Source organism: Ascaphus truei, chromosome 1 (genome assembly GCF_040206685.1).
Source record: "Ascaphus truei isolate aAscTru1 chromosome 1, aAscTru1.hap1, whole genome shotgun sequence".
Classification (NCBI taxonomy): Eukaryota; Metazoa; Chordata; class Amphibia; order Anura; family Ascaphidae; genus Ascaphus; species Ascaphus truei.
In genome coordinates this window covers 248,490,690-248,506,946 of record NC_134483.1, presented here as the reverse complement: position 1 = coordinate 248,506,946, position 16,257 = coordinate 248,490,690, and the positions used below count along the sequence as shown (strand labels likewise).

Below are 16,257 nucleotides of genomic sequence, written 5' to 3'. Positions count from 1 at the left end.
AACAGGCAAACCTAACCAGCAATTAACCTCTGGAGTGCCAGAGTGCGGCCACACATGCTGAGCATTGTGCCAAATGGGGACAGGTCTGTCAATTGACCGATATAAAACCCCAAAAGGTACAGTACTCAGCTATTAACTTGGTGTCTATCTAGAACAGAGTTATAGCAGTGTCATATTATACACCAGTACAAGTTTTATCAATACTAGTATACAGCACACCTCAGACATCAACAGCTATAGATGTTTATGTACCAAGCACCATACACCCTATTGAACATACCATCTACTTTATGGGGAGGTGACGGGAACATACAATAGGTGCACTTTGACCAAGTTTTGTTCAATACAGCGGCTTTAATATGCTTTGGCTGCCGTCACGCAGTAGCACAGCATAGGTATCATACTAAAGAGCACCAACTAGTATATTCTACTGGGGCGCTGCATGTGTGGCCCAAGCTGCTGACAATCCACTGGTACTCTAGTCGATTCACTCTACACGAGGAACACTAGGGCCAGTGAACTACCCAAACACTGGACATTAACCCAATTATGTACACTCTTCTGGACACATTTATCCAATAGAGACGCACACACTTGGAACATTTAATCTTTGTTTTAGACCCCAATATTTTAACGTTATTGTCATTAATAAAGTTATTTTTAAAAAATCACCATATCATTTTGGAATAGAGTGCTACCACCAGGGGCTCTGTCTATTTTGTGTACTAGACCAGCGGTGCGCAATCTGTGGGGCGCGACCCCCAGGGGGGGCGCGAGACTGCCGACGGGGGGCGCGGGGTTTACAGAGGCCCCGCGCGCTTCCCGAAGGCACTTAAATTAAGTGCCGGGGGAGCTGCAGGGCCTCTGTAAACCATACTTACCCGTGGCTCCGGCGGCTTCCTCCCGGCGTCGCCATGGCAACGCGGCGTCAAAATGACGCTGCGAGGTCATGTGACGTCACGTTGCTATGGCAACGTGACGTCATTACGCCGGAGCGCGGGTAAGTTGGGGTTGGGGGGGGCGCGGGAGCGAGGGGACAGCCGTCAGGGCGGCGCAGGGAAAAAAGTTTGCGCCCCCCTGTACTAGACTATAGTTTGACTAGAGGTGGACTAAGGAAGACTGCATCTCCTGCAACTCCACAAGACAACAAACGGTGAGCTACTCTGACCACACTATGAGCCCATGCCTGCACACTTAACCTCCTTCCTTTACACCTTATTTTACTGCAGCCTCTCTCAAAACTGACTGCACACAACTACCCTCTACAAACCCTGAATAGGCCCTAGCATTGCAATGTTGCAAACCATTTTGACAAGGAAAAGGCACACCTCTGCTTTTAAGTCTATCTCTGTGATAATGAACCTGGTATGTACCTCAACTTTGTTCTTTCTCATGGCCTCATGGAAATGTTACTCTCTCTATCCACTTTAAACTCCTCCTGGCCCAAACCATACACCCTGGATTACTCAAAAGCCTTGATCTACTGAATATTGGTGGACAACTCTGAAAACCAGCACACCAACCACCGCTCACTCTAATGGCAAACATCACAAATGTACAACTTGCAAACAACTACTCAAATTTCTACTCATACTTTACTCTCACTAGCATGTGATATTGAACTTAACCCAGGCCCTCCCTTTTCAACTATGTCCCATACCCGGGAATACCCCCTTCAAATTCCAAAAAGGTCTGTCGCCCATATAAATATCCTGAGTCTGCTGCCCAAACTGGATCAACTAAGGGCATGGTGCCTTATGCATAAACCCAAAGACATCGTTTTCACAGAAACATGGCTAACCCCCAAAACCCCCAATGCAAATATCGCCATTCAGGGATACTCAATTTCTAGGAAAGATAGGTCAAAGAGAGGAAGAGGGGTGTTATTTTATATTGCAGACACCTTACAATTTTCACTGTTAAATTGCCCCCAAGCCCACCCTCTTTTGAAATCCTAGTTGCCAAAATCTGCCTCCCCTTTGCTAAGCATATCTACCGCCCCCCTACAGTCCTTGATTGATATCACCAAGTTTCTTGGCTCCATTTCCTCTCTGAATGAGAAAAGAAAGCTGCTAGCTCTTGGGGGATTTCAAATTCAATTGGCTCGACCCTAAAAACCACAGAATCCAGATACAACTCAAGTCACTTAACCTAACGCAACTCATTTCCCAACCCACAAGGACAAACCTGAAATCGCACAACCATTCCTTGCTAAACTGGATTCTCTCCTCAAATCCCATCAGAATCCAATCCTCTGGCATCCTTCCTGACATTTTCTGTGGCCATGCAATAGTGTACTGTGTAAGGAAAATTAAACCACCCCAATCAAACCATAAAGTTCTCCTCACTAGAACATTTAGAAACGTTAACCCACAACAGTTTCTGGGTGACCTTACCAACTGTCCTTAGTATAGAATCGACTTAATGCCCGACCCTGATTCTGCGCTCAACTATTTCCAATCCGAATTCTAAAAAAAAAAAAAAAAACACACACAACCTCACACCTCTGTGGGTTACAACTGACCTTACAGCACTCTACCATTTCAGGGATGTTTTGTGGAAACGCTACAAAGTATCTGGCACTACCAACGATCTTAATCACTAAAGATGACTGCAGAATATGTGCACAAGGCAAACAAGACATGCAAAAGTACAATATTACTGACAATCTTCACCAAAATAAATCAAACCCAGCTAACTTCTGGAAGGTTATCAACAATATATTCCAGCCTTCTAACCATCAACAACTAAGTAATATCACTAAGGGTGATATTACTCTGACAAATCCCACTGACATTGCAAATGCATTCAATGATTACTTTGTGGGGTGTGCTACTAACTTATTAGCAAAACGCAACCCAAACCACATTCTGAGAGTACCCCTATAGCCCCACCCCCTCCCAACACTGCCCACAATTTTCAATTTCTCCCAGTATCCAAAGGGGAGATTACACAAGCGCTCCTCAAACTAAAACCAAGCATCCAATGTGGACCTGACTAAGGCTACGCTTATGGTGCCGGCGATGGCGACGCGACGGTCATGCAACAGTTGTTGGAAAATTAAATAGAGATGACTTCCAGCGATCGCGACCAATCCGTCGCGCCGCGCTTACTATAAGTTTTGGTTTGTCGCAAAGTCGCTTTTGCCAGCACTGTAAGCACAACCTTACTGCAATCCAAGTTCCTAAGACTTGGTGCCCCAGCCATTGCCAAACCAATTGCTTCCACATAACCAACTCTATTCTGGCTGTAGGCCTTATCCATAAAGAAGAAGGGTTATGAGAGTAACCCAAAAAGAATCCTATTTGCACTCACTAACAATAATAAATGGCTAGGAAAAATTCAATATAGGTATATGATACATATACACTTTACTAAGCAAAGGGTATATAGCGGTTTTTGAGATATTGTCCTATAGGACCATTTGTGTATCATTACAATATATGTATACATGTTGTCCCTCATCTCACTAGATGGTGACAACCTATTTATGATTATAAGTTAAATTGATCACTCACCTTCCTGTACCTACCCGGTTTCTTTTAATAATTTATTTTTGGTTCTTTGCATATCTGTTAAATAAACTATTTTAATATATTTACTAAATGGCGAATGGGCCCCTCCCACGGATTGAATTTTTCCTAGCCATTTATTATTGTTAGTGAGTGCAAATAGGATTCTTTTTGGGTTACTCTCATAACCCTTCTCCTTCTTTATGTGTTTATTATTCCCGTATGCACCCTACATTTATATAGGTTCTATACAATTGGAGAGCGGCAATGTATTCTGTTTTCGTATATGTAGGCCTTCTCCCCAAGACCTGGAAAACTGCCAGAGTTGTCCCAATCTAAAAAAGTGGGGACAAAAACACTGTCTCAAACTACAGGCCAATCTCCCTTCACTATCCAAAGTCATGGAAAAATGTGTTCACTCCCAACTAAGCGATTACTATACCAAGACAAATTTCCCTAGCCAATTCCAATCTGGCTTTCGCCCCAAACACTCCACAGTAACTACTCTCCTAAAAGTTTGCAATGGAACGGGGTCAACTCACTGGTGCAATATTCCTAGATTTTGCAAAGGCTTTTGATACTGTTGATCATGCTATCCTGCTTAACAAACTCCAGAGCTCTGGAATAGGGAAGAATGCTTTAAACTGGTTTCATTCCTACCTATCAGGTAAATCCCAACATGTGTCCATCTCAGGCTCTAACTCCAATCCCCTTGGATATCACCTGTGGTGTCCCTCAAGGCTCTGTTCTGGGGCCCCTACTCTTCTGAGTGTTCATCAATGATCTTCCCACAGCTTGTAAGGAAGCTTCAATACACATGCAGCAGATGACACAATCTTATATGCACACAACCCTAGCCTCTGACCTTGAACACATACTTCAAATGTGACTTTTCAAGACTTGAAAATTGGATTTCCCAAAACAAACTGTTTTTAAACACTGGTAATACTGTAACAATGGTACTTGGGACCAAAGCTAAATTTTTAAAGCTTCCAATGACTGAGCTCCAGATCAGAACCAACGCTAACACCACCCTAACTCCTGTAATTAGTTTTAAATACTTGGGCATATGGTTTGACTCCCATTTAACATTCAGGATGCATTGATACCCTGACATCCAAAACCTATGCCAAACTAGCTGTACTTTACAGGAACAAATCCTCCCTAAGTCTGCTGGTCAGATAGCTTAACGCAAAGCAGTTGCTAATGCCAATTATCGTCTATGGGGACATATTATATGGCTCGGCACCCCAAACCCACCTTAGCAAACTTGATACCCTCTACAATTCAATATGCCGTTTTGTCCTCTAATGCAACTAAAACACAGCGAAATGCTCAAAGAACTAGATTGGTCACTTGAGTCTAGCCGCAAAGTTAATCTTTCCTGTCTTGCCTTCAAATACTTTCTGGCAAGCTACCCATCTATCTGACCAAGCTCCTCACCCCTACCACATGCAGCACTTATCATCTGAGATCTGACTCCAAAAGACTGTTCATGGTCCCAAGGTTCAGCAAAGTATTTGTCCGCTCCTCCTTCTCTTACCGTGGACCCCAAAACTGGAACAATCTATCTGAGACTCTCACAGCCACCACAGTTTAAGTTCTTTCAAAACCAAAGCTGTCTCACATTTTAATCTGGTCTATAACTGTTACATACGCCTATAATATATATTATCTCTAACTGTGCATGCTATGTCTTGTATATAATGTATACCCTGTTCACTTATGTAACTGTATTTGCAACCATGTATTATTTATCATCTTAACTATGCCCAGGACATACTTGAAAACGAGAGGCAACTCTCAATGTATTACTTCCTGGTAAAACACATACATACATACATGGCTTGACAAATGCAGTCGCACGGGGCGACTGCATTGTGGCCGCTGTCGACTGCTTACCTGCGGCGGTGTCCCCCGGCGTCTCCACCATCATGATCTTTATAATCATGTTTTTCTCCTGCAGCACTATTCAAAATGGCCACGTGGTGTCATATGACGCCGTGTTACCATGGTAACGGGGCACTGCGTGATGTCATAGCATCCCATTTCCATGGCAACGCGGTGTCATGTCGCCAAGTGCCCATTTTGATTAGTGTTGCAGAAGAAAAACATGATTTTAAAGGCGACAAGACAGCAGAAGGCCAGGAGACGTCGTATGGACCCAGCTGCAGGTAAGTGCTATATATACATTAAAGCTTCCGTTTTAAAAAATAGATTGTTCCCATTCAGTATGTGCATCAATACAATCTGCACACTGACAAGTGATTAGCTAAGATCGATCCGTTCTCCTGTAATACGTTGCTTGCTCAGGGTTATTTCAGTTCTTGCACAGCATTTTGGGCAATGTAGTTCCTGGAATATGATTGACTGGGCAGTTACTAGATACAATAGGTTCACTGCTAGAGGGAGGGCGGGGCTCAAGAGCCAGAGCCTGTCAGAAGGGGAAGGGGGCTATCACTTTGGAAATGCTTCCTACATTAGAAACATTAAAAATGTCTTTAAAACTTTTTTTTTTTTTTAAATGCTATAATTATTTTCTCATAGCACAGAACGGATATAAAAAAAACACATGTAGGATATTGCTTGAACGGCTGCTTTTATATTACATAATATACAGACTTTGCTAATAATATCGCACAGCATCTGTCCCCATACTTTTTGAATGACCCTCCTAAAAGCTCTTTGCTGGAGTTCACTGCAATGCCAGTTCCTCTGGCAGGGAAAGCGGTTAGAACAAGTCAGACACCTTACTCATATACAGTACTTTAAGAGCTGTATGTATGTTAGTAATTTTGTATGTACAGCAACCCTCCACCCCCCCTCCCCACACATAAATAGTTCCTGCACTCCTGGATATAAGCAGCAGCAGCAGCTCGTCCCTGCTATTTCTCCTACACACCCTAGTTTCTCCAGCATGAGAAGCCAAATGTTCCAAGTTCTGTGTTTCATGCTCTTACCCAGCAAAGCTTCTTGCCCCTGGTCTGGATCCCCTCTGTATGCCCAGGTTGCTCTGGAAGCCATGAGTGATCACACAGCACGTTGTGCACCAATCCCTCCTACTGGGGCTGGCCTTGTGGAGGAGGAATCGAAACTATTGAGGAATGGTCCTAAACAAAGCACCAGGCTAAGACCTCCCACATTCTGTGACTGCAATATTACACAGTGACATCTGCAGGGAGACGACTGTGTGTGCATCCGTAAACCAGCCTGATGGACCACTTGCTCATCCTGAATGGAGTCAAGGCAAATACCAATCAGTTTAACCCTTTAGCTGCCAGGGAGGATAGCCATGCATAACTGGGCCTCTTGCTGTTTTAGAGTCAGTCTCGTTAAGTTTTAGCATGAGCAGTTTCACAGACTTCAATGGAGTCTCGCTATAAAAAAACAACACATTTTTCCCATTTAAATATCGTTTTTTGGTCAAGAAAGCCAAATCTCTCTCATTTTGTCCTTTGGAGGTTAACATCTTCACACATATATCAGGTCCAGGCAGGGGTGTCAGATCTCAATGATATTTTTAAATCCAGAACCATAAGATCTGACAGATTTCAGTCTTGGTGCCGGTGAGAACCCCCGGAGTTTGTAACACTGAGATTCAGGACCACTACTTTTAATAGCACTTTTTACCACTTGGTGATTGTCAAAGGTATTTGACTCTCGTTCGCTGTGCAAGCCGTGGGTTGGGGGAAGGGAAGGGGGTCATCAGTTTTATATTTTCTTACAAAGCAGGGTGACCTTTATGTTGTAAGCCCCTTTGACAGAAAACAAAATAGGTAATATTGGGGTCTTTGGTCCCTCTTTTTTAAAACTAGGTTTCCCTTCCTGCACTGATGCACTTTTTTTTTACTGCCAATAGGACAATAGCTCATAGGGATCGCAGAATAAGTCCCATCTTGGATCCTGTGAGCAATGTGTCCCAGTTCCAAATAAAAAGAGCACCGTGTTATCAAATAAAAAATACTATTGCCTTCTTTGGGAACTTTTTCTTGATACAGTGATATTTTCAGCATCAGTTTGGCAGACGGCCATATCCAATCAACCAAGGCTATGTTGGGAGATTTGACGACTTTGTCCCACCCCAACCCTGTTGTGGCTGGACATGTCTGGATAATTAAAGCTGCCGTTTAAAAAAAAATATATATTTTTTTTCCCATTCAATATGTGCATCAATACAATCTGCACACTGACAAGTGATTAGCTAAGCTGCAGATCGATCCGTTCTCCTGTAATCAATAGCTTGCTCCGGGTTATTTAATTCAGCATTTTGTGCAATGTAGTTCCTGGAATATGAGTGACTGGGCAGTTACTAGATACAATTGGTTCACTTCTAGAGAGAGGGCGGGGCTCAAGAGCCAGAGCCTGTCAGAAGGGGAAGGGGCTGTCACTTTGGAAATGCTTCCTACATTAGAAACATTAAAAATGTCTTTAAATCCAGAAGTCACTCTCATTCAACCAACAAGCGTATGGGGAACCATACAGTTAATACGGTTATATAAGTTATATTAAAATAAATGTTATCTGTTATGTGATCTCATGTGACTACAAACGTATATGTATGCTGTGCCACAGTTTTTTTTAAGAGTCAGAAATGTACAATGTAATACTATATGCGAAAAACAATAAAAAAATTGAAATTAAAAAAAATGTCTTTAAAACATTTTTTTTTAATTTTTTAATTTTCTCATAGTTCAGAACTGATTTTTTTTTTTTTAAACACATGTAGGATATTGCTTGAACTGCTGCTTTAAAAGTCTGCGAGAAAATCCTAAAACAGTATTACACAACCTTTTTAGATGGTGGCCCCACTAGCAGACCTTTTAAACACAGTTGACACACGTAATCCTTTTGTTTTCATAGTCATGCTGTTTTCACTGTAGGAGCTATATTAAATAATCATAGTAGCACTGTTTCCCTCTAAACACAGAAGCTACAGTACTACTGCTGTATGTACCTGTATGGCTCACAGGAGCCTATGCCTCCGTGCCGGGAGCCTGGGGTGTATATATATTCACAATACTCGTGGTGCAACGCCTCCACCTGGGAGGGATCCCAACCTTGCGGGAGGAGCCCCTCACAGGACACAACCCAATAACACACACTTTGTATAATAAAACAAGAACAGACTTTACTGAGCAAATATATATATATACTTATCACTATAAGGTGTATGAAGATGCATCAGACCAGTTCCCACTAATAGCACAACTAGCCAACGCACCTCGCAGGGCGCAACCCTTCACCGTGTCCCCACACCGTGTCCTTAATACCTGTGAGTCCCCTTAGTCACTCCACCCACCGAGTGTCCCCAAGTGTGACTCTCCCACCTTGGCGTAATCAGCGCCGTAAAATATAAGGTGTTGGTGCACTTTACTAAGGTACCTGCCGGCGCTCCTGCACCCGCTCACTCCAACAGAACGGATCTGCAATCCGGCGACTTTAGCTCCAGCGACGTGGTCTCCACGTGGAAGGCTGTCCTCTGAGGTGATCCCACCTGGGGGTAGTCTTCTGATTTCAGGGGGGGTGGGGGGGCTGGTCCCAGACCCCTCTCCTGGATATACAGCGTCTGCTGGATACCTCACTTACTACGCAGCTCTAATGGGGCAGTGTCCCTATCCTAGGGCCTGTCCCTGGAGTAACCACAATATTAAGGTGCCTCAGAGTCTATCTGGGGCCTGGGGGAAAGTACCTGGCCTAATGCAATGGGTCACTGACCCCTGCACCCTCACTACCTACCCATAGCCTCTCCTGGCGTCGACTGCCTTACTTTATACTCACTAACTCACTACTGCTGCAGCAACTTTTAATCTAAAGTTCGCCCTGAGCTGGCCGGGAGCCGTTTAAAAACGGATTTTCCAGCCCAACGGCCGCTTCAATAGATAAGCGCTAATGGCGCTTACTATTGAAAGCGCCCGAGGCGCGGGAAAACCGTCAGGTTCTCGGCCGAAGACTGCCGCGCGCCGCCCGCGCTATTTTTAAAATGCGGAGGCAGCCGCATTAGGTTTAGCCCGGTCGCCTCTGTATCTTCTAACTAACTCACTAACTTCTATAGCAATAACGCATAAGTTACTAACTTACACTTAAATTAATAACTTACTCCTAAATCCTATCTCCTTATTGTCTCTCCCTCAACGGCCTTAACCTTAACTCCTCCCAGCTTCACTGGTTGCCTAGCAACATGTAACTGCAGCCTCTCAACGGTCCCTATTCAAAACTGCCAGCGCAAGCTCCCTTGCACTAAAAAGGCCTTAAAGCTGCAGTTCAGTCTTTTTTTTTTTTTAATTTATTTTTTTACTTCAATAGTTTCATGTGTGCAATCTCTAATTACCTAAAGAACTGTATAGCTGCCAGTCAATTCGTTCTCCATGTATTGATAGGTGAAATTTGGTGACATAATTAGAGCTGGCATATGTTTTTCTTCTGCTTCTGTCTCTCAGTGGAAGCTCATGAATATTCATGAGCACTCCTGCACTGACATGTGCTAGAGGGAGGGCAGTGCTGACAAAGGGGTGTGCCAAGGCTTGTGACAGGACATGAAGGGGCAGTGCCTTAGCAAATGGCTGTTAAAATAGAATATTAGAAAATTGGTCTTTCAAAGTTGTTGTTTTTTAAAACAGAAAATGCTAAAAGTATTTTTTCTTACTACAGAACTGATTTATTAAAAAAAACACACATGCAGGATATTGACTGAACTGCAGCTTTAACTGTTTATCTAATAACAGCCGCCCTATTGGCTAAGCCGCGCCGTGTCACTTTTGGCCTAGAGGCTCATGGGACTTGTAGTCCCCATAGTCATAGAGTGTCCCTACCTAATGGCCGCTGCTATTGCAACCGCCGCGGAGGTGAGTACATGGAGGGGGTGCCGACACAGAGGGGGACCTGGCTACATACATATCTGATTTTTTCATTTTTTTTTTTTTTACTTTCAGTGCAATCTTTACAATTTTTTAAGTTTATAGTTGTTTTTGTTTATTCTTTTAAATTCCGTCTTGCTCTATAAAGTTTTCTTGACACCCCTGGCTTCGAGCTGTGACACACTAGGGTGTCACCTCACTCTGGTTGAGAATCACTGCCCCCAAAGCCACATGGCTATTGCCAGACACATGCGGAAATCTTTGGACATCTGCCAAAGTACTATGAAAAAAGACTGCTAGAGTGACTTAGTACAGTTATATTGTCGCCATGTATTTATTGGGCTCGGTTTGTTAGTACCTGATCTTTAATTATAAAGATAACTTAATTTAGTCTCAGTATTTATCTTTGGCTCGACAGACTTAAGTTAATTACAGTCTTGTGGCTGCAAGACGTCAGATTTATCAGGGACCAAAAAAAACCATTGACAAATTCCATATTTTTGGTAAATCTGGCAAGATTTCTGCAATGAAGAAGCTATAATAGATAGATGTCAGGTCTGTGTATGGGACCTGAAATGTTACATTTGTTATTCACTGCTCTTTAATAAATGAAGAGACTGCACTAAGAAATTTGTGAGTAAAGGTCTGCTTGGTATCTCCCTTAGGAAACTCTGTTTTATTTATTTTTTCACCGTCTTGTGCTGGCCACACATTCAGAGTTTATTTCTAACCAACTTTGTTTTCCCTAACATATTTTTCTATATAAATAGACCGGTGATTTCCAACCTTTTTTGTTTGGAGGAACCCTTGAAGTATTTCGAAAAATCTCAGGGAACCCCTATCTGGCTAACACATATTAGGTTCGACAGGGGTCAGTCACCACATTTCAGACCTCACGAGCCACCTCTATTTTCCACCCTCTACCCATGTATTTCTCTCCCATCCATCTCACTAACTCTCCCCCCTCCCACCTCGCATGTATTTATACCTTGCGTCTCACTCTTACTCCCTCTTTTCCTCACTCACTCCCTTCTCTCACTCACCCTTACCTTCCGTCAATTACCCCACTCTCTCTCAATCCACCCTACAAAATACATACCAAAACACCTCACCTCCCTGGGGAGGGTGGGGTCTGTGGTCCATAGGAGGAACCCCTGAGACTGTTTCAAGGAGCCCCAGGGTTCCACGGAACCTTGGTTGGGAATCACTGAAATAGACCCTATAAAATGATTTTGGCCACAGGCTTCTCTTTCAAAATGTCAGTGTGGCACCAGAGTGAACATAAAAAAAGAATACATTTACCATCTGAAAAAAAATAACTAGGAACTGTAGGCAGAATGCCCCAAAAGCCTGACATCCCGATTATAGCTATGTTTGTCCTTCCAGAGGACAATTCTCACAACAAGCTAAAATCCATAGCACTATGGGAATATGATCTGAATGAAGAGCTTGATGGAGATGATTGGACCGATATATTTAATGTGGCAGTCTGTAGCTCAATATGAACTACTATCAAAGAGAAAGCATACAAAGTTATGCTGTGGTGGCACTTTTCTCCCTTGGCAATATCAAAATTCTGCCCAGGCTACTGCCCCACTGTGCCCTAAGGACTGCAGAGAAAACACCTCCGTTCTACACATGTGCTGGTTCTGCCCCAAAGTGTCTGACCTGTGGAACAGGGTCATGGAGCAAACAATTTTCTCAACTAATATCCCATTGGACCCATGGGCTTTTCTCTTGAGTAGACCCCTCCAAAAGCTTGTCCGAGCTGAAAACAAATTGTTTACAGATATCAACACAGCCACAAGATGCAAGATAGTTACACTCTGGAAGCAAGGGAGGCTGCCATCTATATCTAATATCAAACACAGGAAATGGTTTATTTGCCAGATGGAAGAAATGACAAGCTATCTAAAATTCAAGAAGATTTGGCAGCCCTGGCTCAACCAAGCGGAGGGCTCGCGCTGAACCTAAACTCACACACAATCCTCCTTTGATCTCATCGCTGGGGTTGTCCTTCTTGGTCGCACCCAAACACGTGTAGCCTTGTTGACACTGTCAATAAATTCTTTGTATTCTTGCTATAACCACTGTCTCAGTGAGTCAGGGGGCCCAGGCACCCTGCCGGCAATCTTTATGTAGCGCTGTTTCCCCCACCCTATGGGAAATGTGGTGGCTACTGAGTGTGTGGTGCTTTACCTGTGGCTGACAAGAGGCTTGAAGCTCCGCTGCTGGGAGCCCGGGGTGTACCTGATCCGATGGTGACAGTGCTTCCACCTGTGAGGGATCATGACAGCGCCGGATAACCCCTTCACAGGACCCAATGCAATAAGATCACACACTTGTCTTATACTATATAATTGAAAGCACTGTATGCCTGCCTGTCTGGATGTCCGGTGTCCCTAGGGGAAATCTCATTGGTCCCTTGGGCCGCCCGCCCCCGCACACCTCTCATTGGCCTGAGGCAGAGTGACGAGCCAAAGGACACACAGTGTCACACACACACACACACACACACACACACACACACACACACAGTGTCACACACACAGTGTCACACACACACACACACACACAGTGTCACACACACACCTCACCCCTCCCCCCCAAGCTCACACACCCCCCCTCCCAAGCTCACACCCCGGTGCCGCTACAGTCAGCGGGGGAGCGGAGCGAGCGCCCGGGACACAGCGGGGGAGCGGCCACAACACGCTGCCTCCCGCCTCACATCCACGTGGGAGCGGCCGGATGGGTGAGGCAGCGGCCGGATGGGTGAGGCAGCGGGCGGATGGGTGAGGCAGCATACCCACGGGCCTCGCCGCACGCTCCTCGGCACCGCCTCACCTCTCCCACCCCCCCTCACAGCAAAGCCCTGCCTACCCGGCGCCGCCTGCAACGCTCCTCGGCACCGCCTCACCTCGAGGCGGAGGCCAGTGGGGGGGGGGGCTCCCGCCAGCCTTGCAGGAGGGACCCCACACATGCCCCGTGCTGCTCACCCCCCCTCCACATACCCCGTGCTGCTCACCCCCCCTCCACATGCCCCGTGCTGCTCTCCCCCCCTCCACATGCCCCGTGCTGCTCTCCCCCCTCCCCCTCCACATGCCCCGTGCTGCTCTCCCTGCAGCTTCCCCCCCCTCCACATGCCCTCTGTCCGGCTCCCGTCTGATCCCCGCCCCTCCATACCAGATGACTGCAGGGTCCGTCTCCCGGCCTGCACGAGGAAGATGCTGCCGACTGTAAAGTAAGCAGCTCCCCCCCCCCCACACACATTCCTTCATCTCCAGCCTGATCCCTCCGTACACACACACACACACACACACACACACACACACACACACACACTATATATATATATCTCTATACATAAGACACACACACGTAGACACACACACATGTAGACACACACACACACAGATGTAGACACACACACATGTAGGCACACACACACACGTAGACATACTGTCACGCTGCGCTCACCACAAACAGAATGGAAGACCGCGGGGCTGAGGTGGGGATAGAAAGACACCGACCCACAACCACGCAGTCCTGTCCGGAATGCGTAGTCCAAGTCGTACAGCGTCGTAGGGTTGGAGAGGTCAGGGTAGTCAGGGTACTTGCCGTGTTCCGGGGTTGGAGAGTAGAGGATGGTAGATTTTCGTAGCCAAGGTCCAGGGTAATAGAAGGTAGAATGGTCGAGGGCGAAGCCGGGGTCAAAGCGCTGGAGAGTGTAGGAATCCAAAGAACAGCCAGGCTCAGGACAGGAGAGAACAGACAGGTCAGACCAAGCAAAGTTCAAGCCAACTAAACAGCAGCGGTGAGCACAATGCATAAACAGGAGCTTATGCTCAGCAAGGAATGCCAGACAGGAGCAGGTATATATGTGGGAAGGATCCAATTACCTTGCAGGGGTGTGATCCGGTCCTCCAATGGTGTCCGGGAGGCAGTAATCTGAAACAGCCTGCAGGTCAGGCTTTCCTGGTGATTGCCTTGGTTGCCGAGCAACCCGCGCGCGTGCGCGATGCGCGTCGCGGAACACTGACGTCACGCGGGGGTGCGGCCGAGTTCCCTCCCTATGGGAGGCGCCGGCAGCTCCTTTCCGAGCGTGCGTGTACTGCCCTGGCCGTGCGTGTGCGCATGGATCCGCCGTGTGACGCGTCAGCGGGGCGGTCTCTGACCGGAGTTGCGGCAGAAGTGACACATACACAGACACACACACGTACACAGACACACACACACGTACACAGACACACACACGTAGACACACACACGTAGACACACACACACACACGTAGACACACACACACACGTAGACACACACAGACACACACACGTATACAGACACACACACACGTACACAGACACACACACGTAGACACACACACGTAGACACACACACACACACGTAGACACACACACACACGTAGACACACACACACACCTATACAGACACACGTATACACACAGACACACGTATACACACAGACACACGTATACACACAGACACACGTATACACACAGACACACGTATACACACAGACACACGTATACACACAGACACACGTATACACACAGACACACGTATACACACACACACACGTATACACACAGACACACGTATACACACACACACGTATACACACACACACACACACACACGTATACACACACACACACGTATACACACAGACACACGTATACACACAGACACACGTATACACACAGACACACGTATACACATGTATACACACGTATATACACACACACACGTATACACACACACGTAGGCACACGTATACACACACACACACACACACGTAGACACACGTATACACACACACATGTAGACACACACGCGTAGACACACACGTGTACACACACACACGTATACACACGTATACACACACGTACACACACGTGTACACACACGTATACATACACACGTATACACGCAGACACACATATACACACAGACACACGTATACACGCAGGCACACGTAGACACGCAGGCACACGTAGACACGCAGGCACACGTAGACACGCAGGCACACGTAGACACACGTAGACACGCAGACACACGTAGACACGCAGACACACGTAGACACGCAGACACACGTAGACACGCACACACACGTACACACGCACACACACGTAGACGCGCACACACACGTAGACGCGCACACACACGTAGACACGCACACACACGTAGACACACACGTAGACACACACACACATAGACACACACACGTAGACACACACACGTAGACACACACACACACGTAGACACACACACACGTAGACACACACGTAGACACACACACGCACGTAGACACACTCACACGCACGTAGACACACACACGTACACGTAGACACACACACGTACACGTAGACACGTACACACACACATGTACACGTATACTCACACACATGTACACGTACACACACACACATGGAGTCATACACACACACATGTAGACATACACACACACACACGTATACATACACATCATGTATACACACACACACACATGTATACACACACACATGTATACACACACACATACATGTATACACACACATGTATACACATACACAAATGTATACACACACAATGTATACACATGTGTATACACACACATGTATACACACACACAAACATGTATACACACAAACGGATACACACACAAATGTACACACACACACACACACACACATGTATACACACACACACATACAATGTATACACACAAACATGTATACACACACACAAACATGTATACACACATGTATACACACATACGTGTGTATACACACACGTATACACACACACTATCCCCAGCACCACCACATCAGCACACCGGTATCCCATGCCCCCCCAGCACACTGGCATTCTC

General features: G+C 45.8%; 2 protein-coding genes across 2 annotated transcripts in view; one reads left to right on the top strand and one right to left on the bottom strand.

Annotated features, from left to right (window-relative positions):
• Positions 1-6,621, bottom strand: part of POLR1E (RNA polymerase I subunit E) — a 35,926-nt gene extending 29,305 nt beyond the window's left edge. The window contains exon 1 of the mRNA XM_075602728.1: positions 6,473-6,621. Coding sequence (XP_075458843.1) covers positions 6,473-6,536 — 64 coding nt within the window. The 5' untranslated portion in view covers positions 6,537-6,621. The remainder of the gene's footprint in view (positions 1-6,472) is intronic.
• Positions 6,622-10,282: 3,661 nt separating this feature from the next.
• Positions 10,283-16,257, top strand: part of ZBTB5 (zinc finger and BTB domain containing 5) — a 31,506-nt gene continuing 25,531 nt past the window's right edge. The window contains exon 1 of the mRNA XM_075602716.1: positions 10,283-10,354. The gene's annotated coding sequence lies outside the window, so the exon portion shown is untranslated. The remainder of the gene's footprint in view (positions 10,355-16,257) is intronic.